The sequence below is a fragment of the Charadrius vociferus genome, unplaced genomic scaffold (assembly GCF_000708025.1).
Source record: "Charadrius vociferus isolate BGI_N301 unplaced genomic scaffold, ASM70802v2 scaffold217, whole genome shotgun sequence".
In the NCBI taxonomy this organism is placed as follows: domain Eukaryota; kingdom Metazoa; phylum Chordata; class Aves; order Charadriiformes; family Charadriidae; genus Charadrius; species Charadrius vociferus.
This window is the reverse complement of record NW_009649190.1, coordinates 2,338,513-2,354,030: the sequence shown is the minus strand read 5'-3', so window position 1 is coordinate 2,354,030 and position 15,518 is coordinate 2,338,513. Positions and strand designations below refer to the sequence as shown.

At 42.7% G+C, this 15,518-nt stretch overlaps 1 protein-coding gene across 1 annotated transcript; it reads left to right on the top strand.

Annotated features, from left to right (window-relative positions):
* Positions 1 to 9,632: 9,632 nt before the first annotated feature.
* PP2D1 (protein phosphatase 2C-like domain containing 1) lies at positions 9,633 to 15,490 on the top strand. Its single transcript, XM_009888949.1, has 2 exons — positions 9,633 to 10,713; positions 14,247 to 15,490. The coding sequence occupies exons 1-2, from the start codon at positions 9,633 to 9,635 to the stop codon at positions 15,488 to 15,490; spliced, it is 2,325 nt and encodes a 774-aa protein (XP_009887251.1).
* Positions 15,491 to 15,518: the final 28 nt, after the last annotated feature.

The window sequence follows — 15,518 nt, the reverse complement described above, 5'->3', positions numbered from 1 at the left end:
GTGGAGGAGCTGCTGCTCTCTGGGCAGCAGCTGCCCCAAGCTTTGCAGCAAAGGAGGGGGGGGAAAGATGTAAACAAAAATCCAGTTTCTCTTAAATTTAAAAGTGAATTAATTTTTTTTTTTTTTTTGTCTGAATCATTTTTTAAAAATCACAAGTAGCTGCTGTTTGGTAACAGCCAGCTCAGAAGCTCTTTGCTTGCTTTTTTTTTTTTTTTTTTTTTTTTTTTTGGTTAGGTTTCTACTTTTCTCCCAGACTTGAAAATGAAACTGTTATTGCTTACTTTCACTTTCAGCTTTCCCACTTCTTTTTTTTTTTTTTTTTCCAAATCACCAACATCTCCTTTAAATGGTAAGCTAATGATACTTAACCCAGCGCAAAGTTTGCACACCCGCCTATATATGAATTACAAGTTTCAGTTCTGAAAATACATTTACTGTTTTCACGCAGGTGGGTAACTCCACCGGTGTTCATGAATGGCCACTCAGGTGTGCATTCATGTCTGAAGCTGCGCAGGCGAGTGTTCGCAAGATCGCATCCGAGGCGAACGACCTTATTCTTTCACCTTATTCTTCAAGGCCCTTAAAAGTCTGCAAAGTTTTTACTTCCATTAAAGTAACATCAAAGGTGAAAGTTGTTACAAAGCAGATACTGACTTTGGTTAAATGCCCGAATATTTGTTTACATTTCACGGTGTGTTTATGAGGGTCTAACAGGGAAAACACTGCCGTATTGCATCCAGTAAGGCACTGGTTAGTATAAAAGCAAAATACTTTTACTGCAGTTCCTTCTTGAATCCTCAAGAGCACCGCTGCCTTACAATACTATAACTCTTTTTTTTTTTTTTTCCTTTTTACCTTGCTGCTCACTAGATAAGGAGAACAGTAAGTCTACCAGCCTGTGGCTACGGATACAGTTACTATAGTAACATTTATAAACACTAATTTCACTACACATGCAGAGCTACTGCCTGCTACTGCAGCAGAGCAGCTTAGAAAGAAATCACCCTTAACTACAAATAGGTAAGTCTTTCTCTTTTTTTTTTTTTTTAACTTTAAGCCTGATTTAAATCATAGCTCTCATTCTAACTTTGCGCAAGTATGTTGTTCAAAAAAAAGAAAAAAGCTTGACTTTGTCTGAAACGGCTCCAGTGACGGGTAAAATACTACATTCACAATTTTGGCAAGAATAAGGAATGAAAGGATCATTTGCTGAGTGGAAACATGGGACTATAACTTGGGCAGCGTTGACTTGCGGTAGCTTCGGTGAATGTCATTTGGCCATGACAGGTTACACTGCATTAGGGGGAAAAAAAATTTGTGCTTTGACTTAGGAGTGTATACATGTCATTCTCAATTTCATATATCCAAGCTGGCTTTTTCTGTTGGCTGAATTTACAAGCAAGTACATGCTAATTTTCTAATTGTAATGCATGCATAACTCTGAGCACAACAGAATCACTCTGGTGCTTACTTTTCATCGTTAAACATGCGCTGTGAAGATATTTAATTAGATTCAAACTCAAAGCATTATCTGAAAAAACCCTCGCCGTGTTTTTTCCCTTTCTGTCCCCACGGGGCATGTCAGTGGGTTTGCACAAGTGGAGCCGACTCTGAAGCCCGCGTTCGGCAGCGCTGGCGGGAGCCGAGGGAGCCTGACTGCCCGCCTGCGCCGTGCCGCTCGCGGTCTGCGGCGAGTAGCCGGGTGGCTTCAGGAAGACCACTCATCTGCACCAAATTCAGCAAAGCCAGGAGCTGGATGAGCTACGAGTGCCAGCTCCTCCTGTGACTCCCGGGTCTCTCTCTGGCTGCTGGTAGCCCCAAGGAGGGTGCCCGCTCCGAGCCCATGCTCCCAGCAGAGATGCGCAGCTCACATTTGTTGCTCTCACCCAAATTCACTGTGAACACCCGACAGGCTTAAATGCAAGACCGCATATGTTACTCCAGCAAAGGAGGCAGTTGCACTCTTGATGCCGGAATGACACAAGAGGAAATTAAAATGCAGTTTAGGGTGTGCCTGATGCCTGCTTATTACCTAGTTGTCATTTGGGGCCTATCTCAGTCACGTAAGTTAACGAGTGACTCAACTAATAGCAGCCTCATGGGGGATGCTGCCTCTCTGAGAGGGACCTCCCAGCCCGTGGCCGAGCTCTGGGAGCTCACCCCTACCCCTCATCCCCGTCTCCCACCCTAGACGGAGCGAGTGTGCGCAACCCAGCCCTCTCTCCCTCTCCTTTTGTTCAAGATGGGACTTTCTTTCCGGCTCTCCCACCTTTTTGCTTTCTCGCCATTCAATGCAAATGTAAAAAAGCGGAGCTCTTGCCCCTCCGCGGAATTTCTCCGAGTATAAAATCCCATTGTGTCCTTTCATTAGCGCATTCTTTGTGGGTGAAGTGGCCTCCCTCCTGGCCACCACGCATTCAGGACTGCTATCAATATTTTATGAATCACTGGAATTAACCGTGCAAAAGTTTTGTTCGTTACTGCTGCCTCTAGCATCTTGCCGGCTTCCCATGGGGCTTACATGTGACTTTAATAATGCAGATGGCAGACCTTCCCACCAGGCCTTTTTGTCTGTTACAGGGAACCTCACACCCCAATTACCCAGTCTTTAAAGGAAAAAAAAATGCAAAAAAAAAAAATATGGAGAAAAAGTCATTGCAATACTCACGGCTGTTTCAGTAACATAAACTTCTTGTTAGTGATAGAGCATTTAGCAGTTTTTATTCACTTTTTACACAGAGGATGCTCTTCTTGACTTCAGACAGAGTTTTGATTTAACACAAACCAAGTGACGAAACTAAAGGCCGGGCTCACACAGCACAGGCCGTCTACCGCCTTTGCCAGGAGAATGCGAGCCGCGTGTGCCAAGTTCAGAAGCTGCTCGTTAAAGTTATTTAGCCATCTGCAGTCACTATGTAAGCTTACACTGTGTTATTTCGTGGTAGTGAGAGCTCTGGATTGCTTCATGCAAACATGGGATGTACTCTCTATTTTCCCCTTACCTTTTCTTTCTTCTGCCTCCCTACATTGTTATTTTTTGTTTGTTTGTTTATTCCCTCCCCTGACATCTTTTTCTCCCTGCTGCTTAATATGTGGCAGAGACCTTCCACAATTCTCTGGGACCCCACTCAGCGTGCTTTGCCTGCCTGTGCTTTGACAGTTTTGCCGAGCACCCCATCGCGGCGCGGGGCAGGTCGGTGGGTGCTGGCAGCCTTACAGACCCCCAGACAACTGGCCAGGGTGGGAGGGAAGGGACCTCCTCTCTGCTAACCTGCACCTGAGTCGCCGCCGACCAGCACCCTTGGTACGACACTGGTTTAGGTAATAAACCTCCACGTGGAAAATCCCTTTTATTTCTGCAAGATGAAGTTACACTGGCCTAAGCACATCTGACCGTGCAAGTCTGTTCCTGCATCTGTGTGGGAGAGCACCTGGAAACACCAACAACTATGGATGCAACCACAAGCACCATGGCTGGTCGCTTAGCTAAGCCACAGAAACTCACCAGGTTAAACCCCTCCATTTAGACCAACTACAATTGCGGTGTGTACAGCTAGAAAAAGCGGAGGAACCCCAGGAGTGCAGCAGGAACCCCAGATGTGGGGTTTTGGGGTGAGGGAAGCAGGGTGTCGCTGGGAGGAGAGTGCAGGAGGCATAGTTACCTTATCTTCACCCATCTTCCACCTTCCACCTCAGCTTTCTCCTTGTGGATGCCCGAAACCTCACGCGTCCATTGTGCCTCCCCTCCCATGCTGAGCCCAGCGGGTTCGCCATCCCCACCCGATGCTCCACAGCCTCTCTGCATCCCCTTGCTCTGCCCCACGCAGGCACTGGGTGGGTTACAAACCACCGCCTCCGCCCCACCAAGTCAGACCCAGCCACCCAGAACGGGTGCAAAATATCTGGGGTGTGGGAAGAGCTGCTTTTGGCATTTTTTTGCTACTCCTGTTTCCCGGTTTGATGCTTCCTCCCAGCTGAGGAGCTGCACCTCTGCCCAAGCAGACAGTGTCACAAATTATAACTCTCACCTAAGAAGAACCTTAATGATGGGGACTGTTTCCACTTTATAGGATGACACAAAACCAGTGGGCCTGGAATCCCAAGATTCCAGTTTGGGGCAACACTTAAGAAGATAAATAAGGAGGCTAATTATCTTAATTTATTCCATAATTATTTTAATTATTAATCACTTCCTTCTTTGTTGCCTATTACCAGGTCTAGAGGTGGGAGTGTTCCCAAGTCCTGAAGGCAGGCTCTGCCCCCGGCGTGCTCCTGTGACTCACCAGGTTCATCTTTATCTCTTCCCATACCTTTCATAACAAGACTTTCTTGAAGCTGCATCATTGCTTCTGGGGATACAGTAAGTAGGCTACTGCTACGCACACCTAAGTTGACTCACTTGGGAGAAGAGGTCTTGTTCCTTCTGCATCGTTCCCTCCGCAGATGGGTTTGGAGAACGAGAGGGCCAGCTCTGCTCAAACTGGGGGGAGGTGTCAGGCATGGCTGCTGGGTCAGCAAATGACTTTGGCTTTTCAGGTGAAGAGTTTTTCCAGAGGTCATATATGAGTTTAACAAGGGCAGAATAAGGGGTTTATGTAAGATGTTCACTCTTTGCTGACCTGGCCAAAGGTGACCACATAAAACTTGGGACCTGTTAAGGCAGACCCAGGCTCGGGCTCTGCCACGGGGCACTGCACAGCGCTGTCAAGCTGCACCATGGCACATGCTACCGCCCCACTGGTGACCCGTGGTGGCTCCTTGCAGGCACCAGTCCTGACGATGCTGAGATTCCCCGCCCTGGTTTCTGTATGTGGGTATGATGCATTCACAAACAATTTTCCAGGGGAGGTGCCACTACCAAACCTTGTGTGACAGGCGGAGGGAAGGGAAATCAGCCAGGAGGAGAGGAGCGGGGCTGAACGGGTGGAGGCAACGGGACCCGTGTCACGGCATCGCTGGCACGTGGGAAAGGGGGGACCGAGAGGGAAGCGCTGACTACAGCACGAGCAGAGGAAAGGCATGGCAAGAAGCAAAGCAAGGAAGAAGGAAAAGACAGGCAAGGCAGCCGGTGCTCATTCAGCAAGAATTTGCAGCAGGGAGGCCTGTTTGTACATATTAGCTGAGAATAGTGTGATGCGACTGTGACCTCCATTTTACACCCCACAGCCCTTCCCTGCCTCCTCCTGTCACCCGCAGGCAAGCAGGCATCGTCCTAGTGATGGTTTCAGCATCAATAATAGTCACCGTTTTTCTAAGACCACAAGTATGTAGCAAATAGTAATAATAAAATAATAATAATTAAAAAAAAAAAAAACCAAAACAAAAAAATCAAGAAGAAGGAGTTCAGGACTAGAGATTGTGTAAGTTAAGCATTGACTATGACAAAGGTAAGTGAGGCAGAAGCACGCTCTGGGTGGAGATAGGAACGACGTGTGTCAGAGGGGGATGACTGCCTGTGGGACTCTTCTGTTTGGATACAAATCAGATTCTGTGGTCCTCAAAGCTCAATTAGTGACACCTTCGCTAATTAAAAAAATAATGAGATTGTAGGGGCAAACTGCAGAAACAGAAAATAATCTCGCCTTGCTATATGAACAGCAAGCAACTCCAAGTGCCGCAGCTAGAGAGGGTGGACAGAAATATGAAGTTTACTGGGATGATGGTGTCCTCTGCCACCCGCGCCCCTGGGCTCTGCCTCAGTTCTGCCCCTCTTACGGGCAGAGGTGAAGCAGCCGTCCTTTCCTAGTAGCAGGACTAAGCACTGACCAAGATGCTCTTTGTGGGGACACAAACAGTAATGTGATTTTTACCCCTGAAAACACATACAACCTCAAACTGTGGTTCGCTCCCCATTCTTCTACATCTTCTCGTGGTTTTTTTTTTTTTGGTTTGTTTTTTTTTTTTTAAATCTGCTTCTATTTTCAGCTCAGAACGTTGAACAGTGCTGGGTTTTGGCTCCCTAAATAGGCGCAGGGAAACTGCAGTGAGCTAGAATGCTGAATTTTATCTTTCTGAGGCTGAGAGTGCTTTAGCTTCGTGGGTTGTGTCGTCAGTATCTCACTGGTATCCTTTAACCTGACAGCAAAAAACTTGCGAGTCTGTGTCTATTCCTGATGAGGGAAATGCAAGGAGACAAGTAAATACAGACTAATCTTTTTACTTCATAGGAGATCAACAAAGGAAACGTTTCCCTTTTTATTTCATTTTTACAAAGTTTTCAGCTATTAACATAAGCAGTGTATGCATACTATAAAAAACTAACATCAGGGCTGCCCTTTAAATAATTATGAGCAAAATGATTGCAACTGAAGAGTTGTAGCATATCTTGTTATTCTACATGAATTATTATGTATATTATCCTGGTTATTTACAGACTGTGATAAAGTGGGACTGTTCTCTGAAATTATGATTTGTTAGCACTTACAGAGATATAAACATCTATAAAGTACGTTTGTTATAAATTAAGCTTACTGAGGTCAAAGGAACATTTTGTTGACAGTTTTCAATTTCCTGTCTCTAATCCAAGGGGCTTTTATATACACTAACCCTAAAACGGGTTCGTATTTAAAAGGCTGACAAAAAGCAGCTTACCAGATTTTCTGTATATATTAGTCCCAATTTTTCTCACGCCTGAATGCATCATGATGATGACAGCAGTGAAGAGGCCTGTGTGATCTCCCAGTCTTGAGTTCAAACTATGCAGAATAAAGGAAAAGGGATCTTCACGCGCATATCTTTCCCGGCTATTTAAATCACGTGCCTCCTTATCTTGCCCTACTGAAGTGATGCAGCATTTCTAGGAGAGGCTGACGCTCACCTCTTGTGGAGAGGTGGACTTTCCTATAAACTGGTCCTACAGCAGATTGAGAGCTGTAGTCACCCACAAGCTCGCCTCTGCCAGGACAAGGGATACTACAGTGTCATAAGGGTTTTTTTTTAAGTCCTGCTGCCACCCTCTACTGAAGGGATCAGTTATAAAATTTTAAAAAGAAAATCTACCTCAACTAATCAGAGGGACTAGACTCTTTAAGACATTAAGATTAATCGGAGCTGGAGGAGGTTGGGGCTTTGTCTTTTAATGCTTCTGTAATTCTCAAAGTTGAAGGAATTTTGTGTAACAACTGTCACCGCAGGGGGAAAAAAAGTGTATGCCTTTGAAAGACAAATCATGGAAATGCTTATAACCCAGAGCTGGTGGACAGAAATAATGAGAGAGAAGAAAATGTACTTCCTAACTGAAATCCTGGAAGAGACAACAGTTGAAAAATAATTACTTTAAGGTGTGACTGTATGAAGTTTAAAGAGAGAGTCCCAGAAAATGGATGAGGTTGAAGCAGGATGAAATTACCAAAGGCTGCTCTTGTAATGATGCTGTGGGATATTACTGCTGCTAAACCATCGCTGTTTGCCTTGGTGATGGATTAACAGCAGTTAACAATGGTCACTGAAAGTCAGAAACCTCAGAAGAGAGAACATAATGAAAACCTGTAATATATGCATTTTTTGTCTGATATTTCTTATCCATACACACATGAATACTAAATAAACAAACAAAACTTAATTAACTTAATAAATAAAAACTACGTTTTCATACTTAGCGGACAGATGATGCATAGGCTGGCAAGCTGAGCTTCTCACATGGTGTCAGGATTTGGTGTTATTATAGTGTCTGTACACGTATGTTATGTGCCGATTTAGGGGGAGAGGATGTTACGCAAGCAGCTGTAAGGCTTAGCTGCACATCCCTTTATGGAACACAGAAGCCATTCAAACAATTTTAGTTTCATCTGCTGCCGAAGCAATATTGCTATTTCTTCTGTACGTTATATATGTGTTTTCTTACCCATTTCAAATTATAGGCAGGATTATTAGTGTTCCTGCCAATAGGGTCGCCTCGTGTTTTCACGAGAACTCTTAGAACTCTGACAGATATTAACTGTTCATACCGAAATTTTCCAAGCCTGAAGCAGAATAATTTGAAAAAGTTCCAGGTAATATGATTTTAGCTGTTTCTGAGAATATGATTTCAAAAATATGTTAGTTTTGCTTGTATTACACCAAAATTCTAACAACTATTTTACACAGAAGGTCTTAAGATTGTCAGGTTTTAAACTAGGCCTTGGAAATTTGGCTGAGATGGCATCAGCGGTGCACTTTTTTTGTCGCTCGTGTAAGTTTACCCAAATCAGAGCAAGTCGCAATATTTAAAAAGCAGCATCAGTTAGCCGGTGCCGAGCGGAGGCATGCCAGTGTGGAGGTGCCAAGTGCAGGCAGTCCCCTCTGCACCGCCTGGCCTCACCAGGACTTGCTCCACAGCTCTGAGACTTGGGTTTGTAGCACCAGGTGCCAGACCCACGTACCGATAGTCTCGTATCTCGTCCTGGCTCTCAGCACTCCCTTTGCTAATAACAGAAGACTGAAGGTGTTCTTATGTGCGCGTAACCCCATCGCTAGCAGTAGGAGGGATTTGGAAGTAGATATTCAAGAGAAGGTACATCCAGGAGTGCAGAGAGTCCCAGGACTCAGGAGACAAGACAGCATGGAGGAACAAGAATGAGGAGAGACTGGAGCAAGGAGCTGAAGAGAAGAGGGAAGAGATTCTCTTTGGCTGGGGAGCGGGCAGAGAGGCTTGTGCTGATCAGGTCCTTGCAGTACCTGGCCATGATTCCACGTTTTCAGCCTCCTCGCTCTTCGGCAAGCTCTGTTGCAGAGCGCGTCTCTCCTTCCGTGCTGGTGGTTGGCAAACGCAGAGGGCGCCTGATGCTGCCCGCAGGTCTCGCAGCTCAAGGAGCTGCTCAGGTGTGTCTCTCTCGGACCTAAAAGCTCAAACACTGCTTGGCCTGTTTGATAACACTTTTGGTCTTCCTTACGCTTTCTTGATTTAGAAATTGACACATTCGAAATCCATCCTACATTAAAGGAACATGAACATTGCAAAAATCTCGCTCTCGTCAGCGAGCAAAAAACTGTAGAATATTGTCCACATAAGTGCAATTTATCTTCTGTGTGCCTAAACACAATGTAATATAAAGTAATTTTTTTCCCAGCTCCCTCCTAAAGGCCTCATAACTAAAACTGATGGTAATGACAGTGAGATTTGATTAAAGATGTACACCAATGCCTCTGGCCCTGTTTTGTATCTCCCATGCAAGACTGGCAGGTTTTTTTAATCTTAATTTGAAATATGCCTTTTTTTCCCCCTTTTTAAAGTAGGAATTACACTTCGCTACCATGTCTGGAAAGTGATGAGCAGATACAAAAGCTGATGAGGAACTACTTCATATTTACAGTTCTAACAGTGCGAATGCACAGGGCTATGCATCGATTCACAAGGAGGAGACCACTGAGACCTCGCTAGGTACAAGAATAATCTATGCTGTGTCATGAATTCTGTATTTCCAAGCTTCTCACTTCTTAAATTTGCTGTATTACTGATTTTTAACCTAGTTACCAGTTAAAACTTTCATATAAATCTCGCATGGGTTTTCCCACTTTCTTGACCCCGTATGCATTACTACACAATGATGCAATTCAGAGTTTATGAGTGAGAACAAGGCTGAGGTAAATGGAGTGTTACATATATTAAAATATTGACATATGAAAATTCTTAACATGCTCAACTCATTTATAGAATGACATGGGAAGAAATGTCACAAGACAAACCAAACCCACCTGATTTTGGACACTCCAGAGATGAGGAAGATCAGCTGGAGAAGGCCACAGCTGCACTCCAGAGCGATGATTCCAAGCGCATTTCAATTTTTTGCTCTGCGTGTCAACAAACAGTATATCCGTACCACCTTCTTTATCATAAAAAAGCCCACAAAGCCCTAACTTTGCTGGGCTTTGATAGCCCACAAACAAAGATTGACAACAAAACACTCTTAGCTCAGAGACAGACGCTAATTTCAAAATTGACCAAGATTCCTAAATATTCTGAAATACACAGGCAGAAGATTGATTATTCATTTGAACTCCTTACGGATAATAACACTCCTACGCCATATTGTGATCTTGCTAATATTAACAATCCTAGTACTTTTAAGAAAGTAAATAATCCTTTAATAAAAGCATTATCGATTTGCCAAGATAAAAATTCCATGTGGCAGGCAGACATGGAAGACAGATTTATTGTGCTCGACAACTATGGAAATAGGGCAGATACGTGTTTTCTGGGGTTAATTGATGGCTCTCGTGGTGCGACAGCTGCAGAAACAGTTGCGGCAGAGCTTCCGCTTCTATTTCTTGACCAGCTTGCTCAAACGGATTCCTCCTACAAGAAGAGTAAGGATGAAGAGCGAATTCTAGATTCTTTTGCCACAGTAATCAAGGCAGATTACAGGGAAAAAGAGAGGATTTTCTCCGATAAACCAGGCAATGCCAAGACTGACAGGACCAACACTTGCGAACGGATTCACAAAGCGTATGCCAAGTCCTTTTGGAGAATGGACAGACTTTTACGACTAGGAAGGAATGAGGTTTCTAAAGTTCGCTGGAGTGGCTGTTCAGCAGTTACCTGTTTGGTAGAAAGAATCCCCAGCGAAGAGATAGACGGCACTGAGGAAGGAGAAAAACATTCTGAAAACAGAGTCTCCAGCGAAGAGACAGACAGCACTGACAAAGGAGAAGAAAAACATTCTGAAAACAACACACACAGTCCATTAACCAAGACAGCCAAAGGTGCTGTGGGGTTACTGCACATTGCTAACATAGGTACGTACGTTCCACACCAGGATTTTTTTTTTCTGCTCAATAAAAAGAGAAAAAAAATAAGCTAATCTACAGAGATTTGTTGGCAGTAGATATTTGGAGATAAAAAGCGGCAATTGCTTCAACTTGACAATGTGAAGGAGACATAAATTCCCTTGCAACTGATATTGGTATCAGGCAGTAAGTATTAAGCTTAGCTAATAAGTACCTTCAATATGATATTTGAGTTAAAGCAGTAAATTTACCAATGCAAAAGACACAGTTAAGAAACATTCCAGAATACACAACACACAGCACATCTCTGTAAGAGCAGTAAGGACAATTTTTATTTATTTATTTATTTTTTAAAATCAAGAATAAGGTGTCATCATTTTAGGGCAGACAACCATAAATGTTCTGATTTTTAGATCTGATAAATACCTTGTGTCAATGAAACATGCCCAAGATATTCTTTTTGTTAATTTGTTTCATTGAGACTAAGTGCCACCACATTTTGCTGCCAGCAAACTGAACACAAGATCTCTGGGGATCATCTGAATTATTAATTTCTGAAACAGGAACCTGTTGTTATTTACTGTTGTTATGGAAGATCTAGTCAGCCCTGTTTCCTTATGAAGGAAAACTCTGCTTTGCCTTTCCGGTGCAGAAAATCGGTTATTAATTACAATCAGAAACACTGATACATTCCTAATGCATCTCCACCCAGCCCTGCTGCAGGCAACACTAAACAAAGCTCTCGCAGTTCTTGGCAACTCTAGTCATCACTTCTTCCCTCTTGGTGATTTTTCTTACCAGTTAAGTTCTCTTGTGTAGGTAAAGACAGCTTGTAAGATTACAAGCAAGATGCGCATCTTCCCATAAAGTACACAAGCAGAATTATATAAAAAAAAAAGCTGCTGAGTGAATAGTTTCAAAATGGATTTGTGTCTACAGCTATTTTCTTCGCTGTCTTCCAGTCCCGCCTTGAAGCACAGACCCAGCACTGCAATATTTTCTCTCCCTCTCTCCTTAGTAAGGAGCCTGCCAACAGTGCAACTCTCCATCGATGGGGGCACTCTCTCCTCCTCAGATGAGTGTATTCACAAAACTTCTAAGACTTCATATGAGATTTGACTGAAATTAATCAAAAGGGTCAAAGATCAGTAGGAATAGGCAAAACCATTTGGACACTTCATTTCTTCAGGACGCAACAACCCCGTGTCCCCCCAAACAAAAACATAGTCCACATTTGGAAAAATTGATCCCAGATTAAAAAAAAAAAATAATTTTTTTGCTTAACAATAATCCTCTGCCAGTCTGGGGAACACTATAAACCAACTTGAACATGCACTGACACTGAAATAAGTAATTGTGGTCGACCCCCTCCCTTTCCTCTCCTCTATTCTTCCGACGCTTGTTGCAATATCCATACTTTCTCTACCTCCAAAAAGCACTTTTGCAGCTACCAGAACTTTACTGTTACTGGTATCAATATTGGTAGTTTAGTGCTAGCTCAGATATTCGTGCAGGAGACACAGTCATACCTTTAATGGAATACAGGAGTAACACATAAAAACTGTAGTGTTTTCAGAGCTAACAAACCCATTTGTTTTCACCTTATTGGGGAAGAAACCCACTTTTATTACAATGAGCTTGAGAGGTAGGATGAAGGTAAAAAATTTGGTAGAGAAGTCATCCAACCTAAGTTTTCTCGTTCTAGTTACCTGCTTCCTTCCTTCTCTCCCAGATGAGGTTTTGTGCTGGCTGCAATTAAAGATACTACTGTAAACTCAAGCTCTGATAATGAGTTAAGGCTTGAAGTTGATCAGAGATACTTGAAGACTTTTATGATTAAAGTCCACATTTTTGAACCACTTCTAAATGCACATTTATTTAATCTAATACACTTAATTTTCCACCAAATATATCACATCAAAGAAAATTTGCACAACATCAAGCTTCACTTTTCCCTCCAGGAATGTGTTCTTAGAGAAGTACAGACACGTTCCTTCAGCGCCAGGTAAGCAACTGAAGAGGATGGTCAGATATGCAGAGCAGGAGACAGTGACATTGGCCAGCTTCGTCTTCTTCATTTAGTCCCACATTGATAGGTCAACTAGGTTTTGTTGAGTCTTTTGCCCTGTCTGTGGCTTGCAGACAAGAGACTTGCATCCAAAAGCAACTAAATTTTACTCTTTCTTGCCGTGAAATTGTTCCACATTGGTTATATTATGCCCCTTGTTAGGTGTACAGCTGGTGGTCTTACTCCGAGGGTTCAAAGGAAATTTCAGACAATCTTCCAGCTCTCCATGGAAATCAGGAGGGAGCATGCACAGGGGGAAAAAAAAAAAAAAAAAACAAAAAAAAACAAAAAAAAACACACAGCATAACTTAAGGCATCTACATTCCATAATCGATAAAAAAGGTGTCCCCTTCAGTTTGATATTCTGAATCACCTTCTAGAGATATCTGCCTTCACACAGACTACACTTAGCTGTCTCCTACACTAGACAATGCCAATACTGCCCAAGAAATGCAACTACTGTATAAGCAGTGCCTACTTATAAACACTTCCCAGAGATCTGTGCCCTAGTCTAGCCAGATGATATTAAAAATACAATATAAATGAACACACTGCAGTGTCTGGAAAGCTCCCATCCCACTCAGGTTCCTGCTGTAAGACATTGCTTTTGCCCTTCTGCCAACACATGCGAGCAGACCAATCACCTCCCCAGCACAAAAAATGGTCTTCTCGCAGATCAGCATAGCCACAGAGGATCTCAAACAATACATCGCTTTGTTTCAGAGCTGCTTTCCTTTACACTCTGCAGTCAAGTCTGAAAGGACTAGTCCCATGCAGTGTTGCGATTTCTAACGCTTTTCATTCTTACCCTGCAGATTTCAAAACTGTTGAGGGAAAGGTAAAGCACCTATTCCTACTGAAGGAAAGAAGTTAGTCCGCGACTTCTCATGCTGACTGTGAGAACTCTTGCTCCCTTGGGTCCCTTAAGTGAGGAAGAGATTTAAGGCATCATGTTAGTGAACTAAGTTCTACAGGATGTCCAATTTATTTTCAGCTACTATAAATTTTATACTGACGAAAATAGTCTGAACCCGAAACTTCTTGATGAGTTCATTCAGCCATATTTTGAAGTCACACACTCTCCTAGAGAAAAAAAAAAAAAAGAGTATTTGAGAAAAATAGGCACTCTTGCTTAAAGAACAGTCAAGGTGCAATATTTATCTCAGACTGCACTTTAAGCTAAATGAAATATCACTTAAGACTTCTCGTAAGAGTTTAGTTGCAGTCAGAAGAATAAGGTTCTAGAATAGTCTTCTGAATAATGAGAGGGGAAAAAAACCCCACAAGACTTTGCAGTAAAATAGAAGCAGATTCATTGATGGACATATTGTTGCCTGTGGCAGTACATAATTGAACTATAACCTCAGTTTTTTTCCCAGTCCTTAGCAAAAGGCTGTGAACATAACAGCAGTATCTTACAAAAAAAAAAAATCAGGATGCTATAATTTAAAATACTATCTTATTTCAATTTTAGGTAATGCACATGCAGTCTTATGTAAAAACGGAAAGAGTCACTGCCTCTCAAAAGAGCACAGCACTTCTAATGTAAGCGAGAGAAAACGCATACTTCAGAATGGTGGAAACATCAGCACTAACGAACCAGACGGATTAGTAGAGGGCTACCTGAGAACTACAAGGGGTCTTGGACATCACGGAGATCCCGTACTGAAAAGATCTGTTATACCTGTACCTCACACCATATCCGTCCCTATTGATGATACATGTCAGTTTCTTATTTTAGCTTCTAATGGGCTTTGGGAGGTTTTAGATTACAATGAAGTCCTTACATTAACTCTAACAACATTCACTCATTATTTGAGAAGGTATGAATGCATTCAACAAAACGGAACTTCTCCATTGAAGTGTCAGTATTCAATGCCTCTCACTGAAGACAACTTAAATGACGCAAAGGCTATTACAGATCTGCAAGATGGAATAGAGATACTGTATTCCAGTAAAGACATTTTTCTCACTGACTCAAAAGGCAACCTGAAACAAAATAAGCCAAAATGTTCTATGGGGAACTATTCACAAAATGAAGATGGAGTTCCTAAGGAAATCGATGACCACAAAAATCAAGCTGATCCAGAACTGTCTCTTTTCAGTAACAATGAAGTAAGTTCACAGAATAGAGAGATAAACCAGTCCGATTCTAGCACACAAGGTGGCTCTGAAGAACCAGAACAATTTGAGGACAGGAAAGTTTATCTATCTAACGGGTTTCAGCCACAGACTGCAGTGCAAGAAGAAACAGACAGTGACACTTCCGGTGCAACAGGTCCAACTTGCACCCAGAAACAGCCGCAAAAGGATGTACTGGCAATGGGGTCTAAAGCCACAAAACAGCCCCCAAAAGACATAAAAGCATGCTTATCTAATTGTGACTCAGATCCACAACTGGCAGAAAAAATGGACTCCAAGATACATTGTGACAAACTTGCAAGTTACGTTGGTCAAGAACTGCTAAAGAGTCCGTCACCAGTAGGTTCTAAACGACCACAGTTTGAAGAAGACACAAAAACATACTTGTCCAGTTGCGAATCACAATCTGCAGGAAGAGGCAGAGTCACCTCTGAGACACTCTATGACAACGCAGCAAGCTACATTAGTGAACAACTGGTAAAGATTGCACTAGCAGCAGGTTCAAGAGATAATATTACTGTTTTGATTGTACTTCTAAATGGATGCGATAAAATACCCAATTACCTCAACATTTAAAAATTTATCAGAGGATAACTGGAGTGCC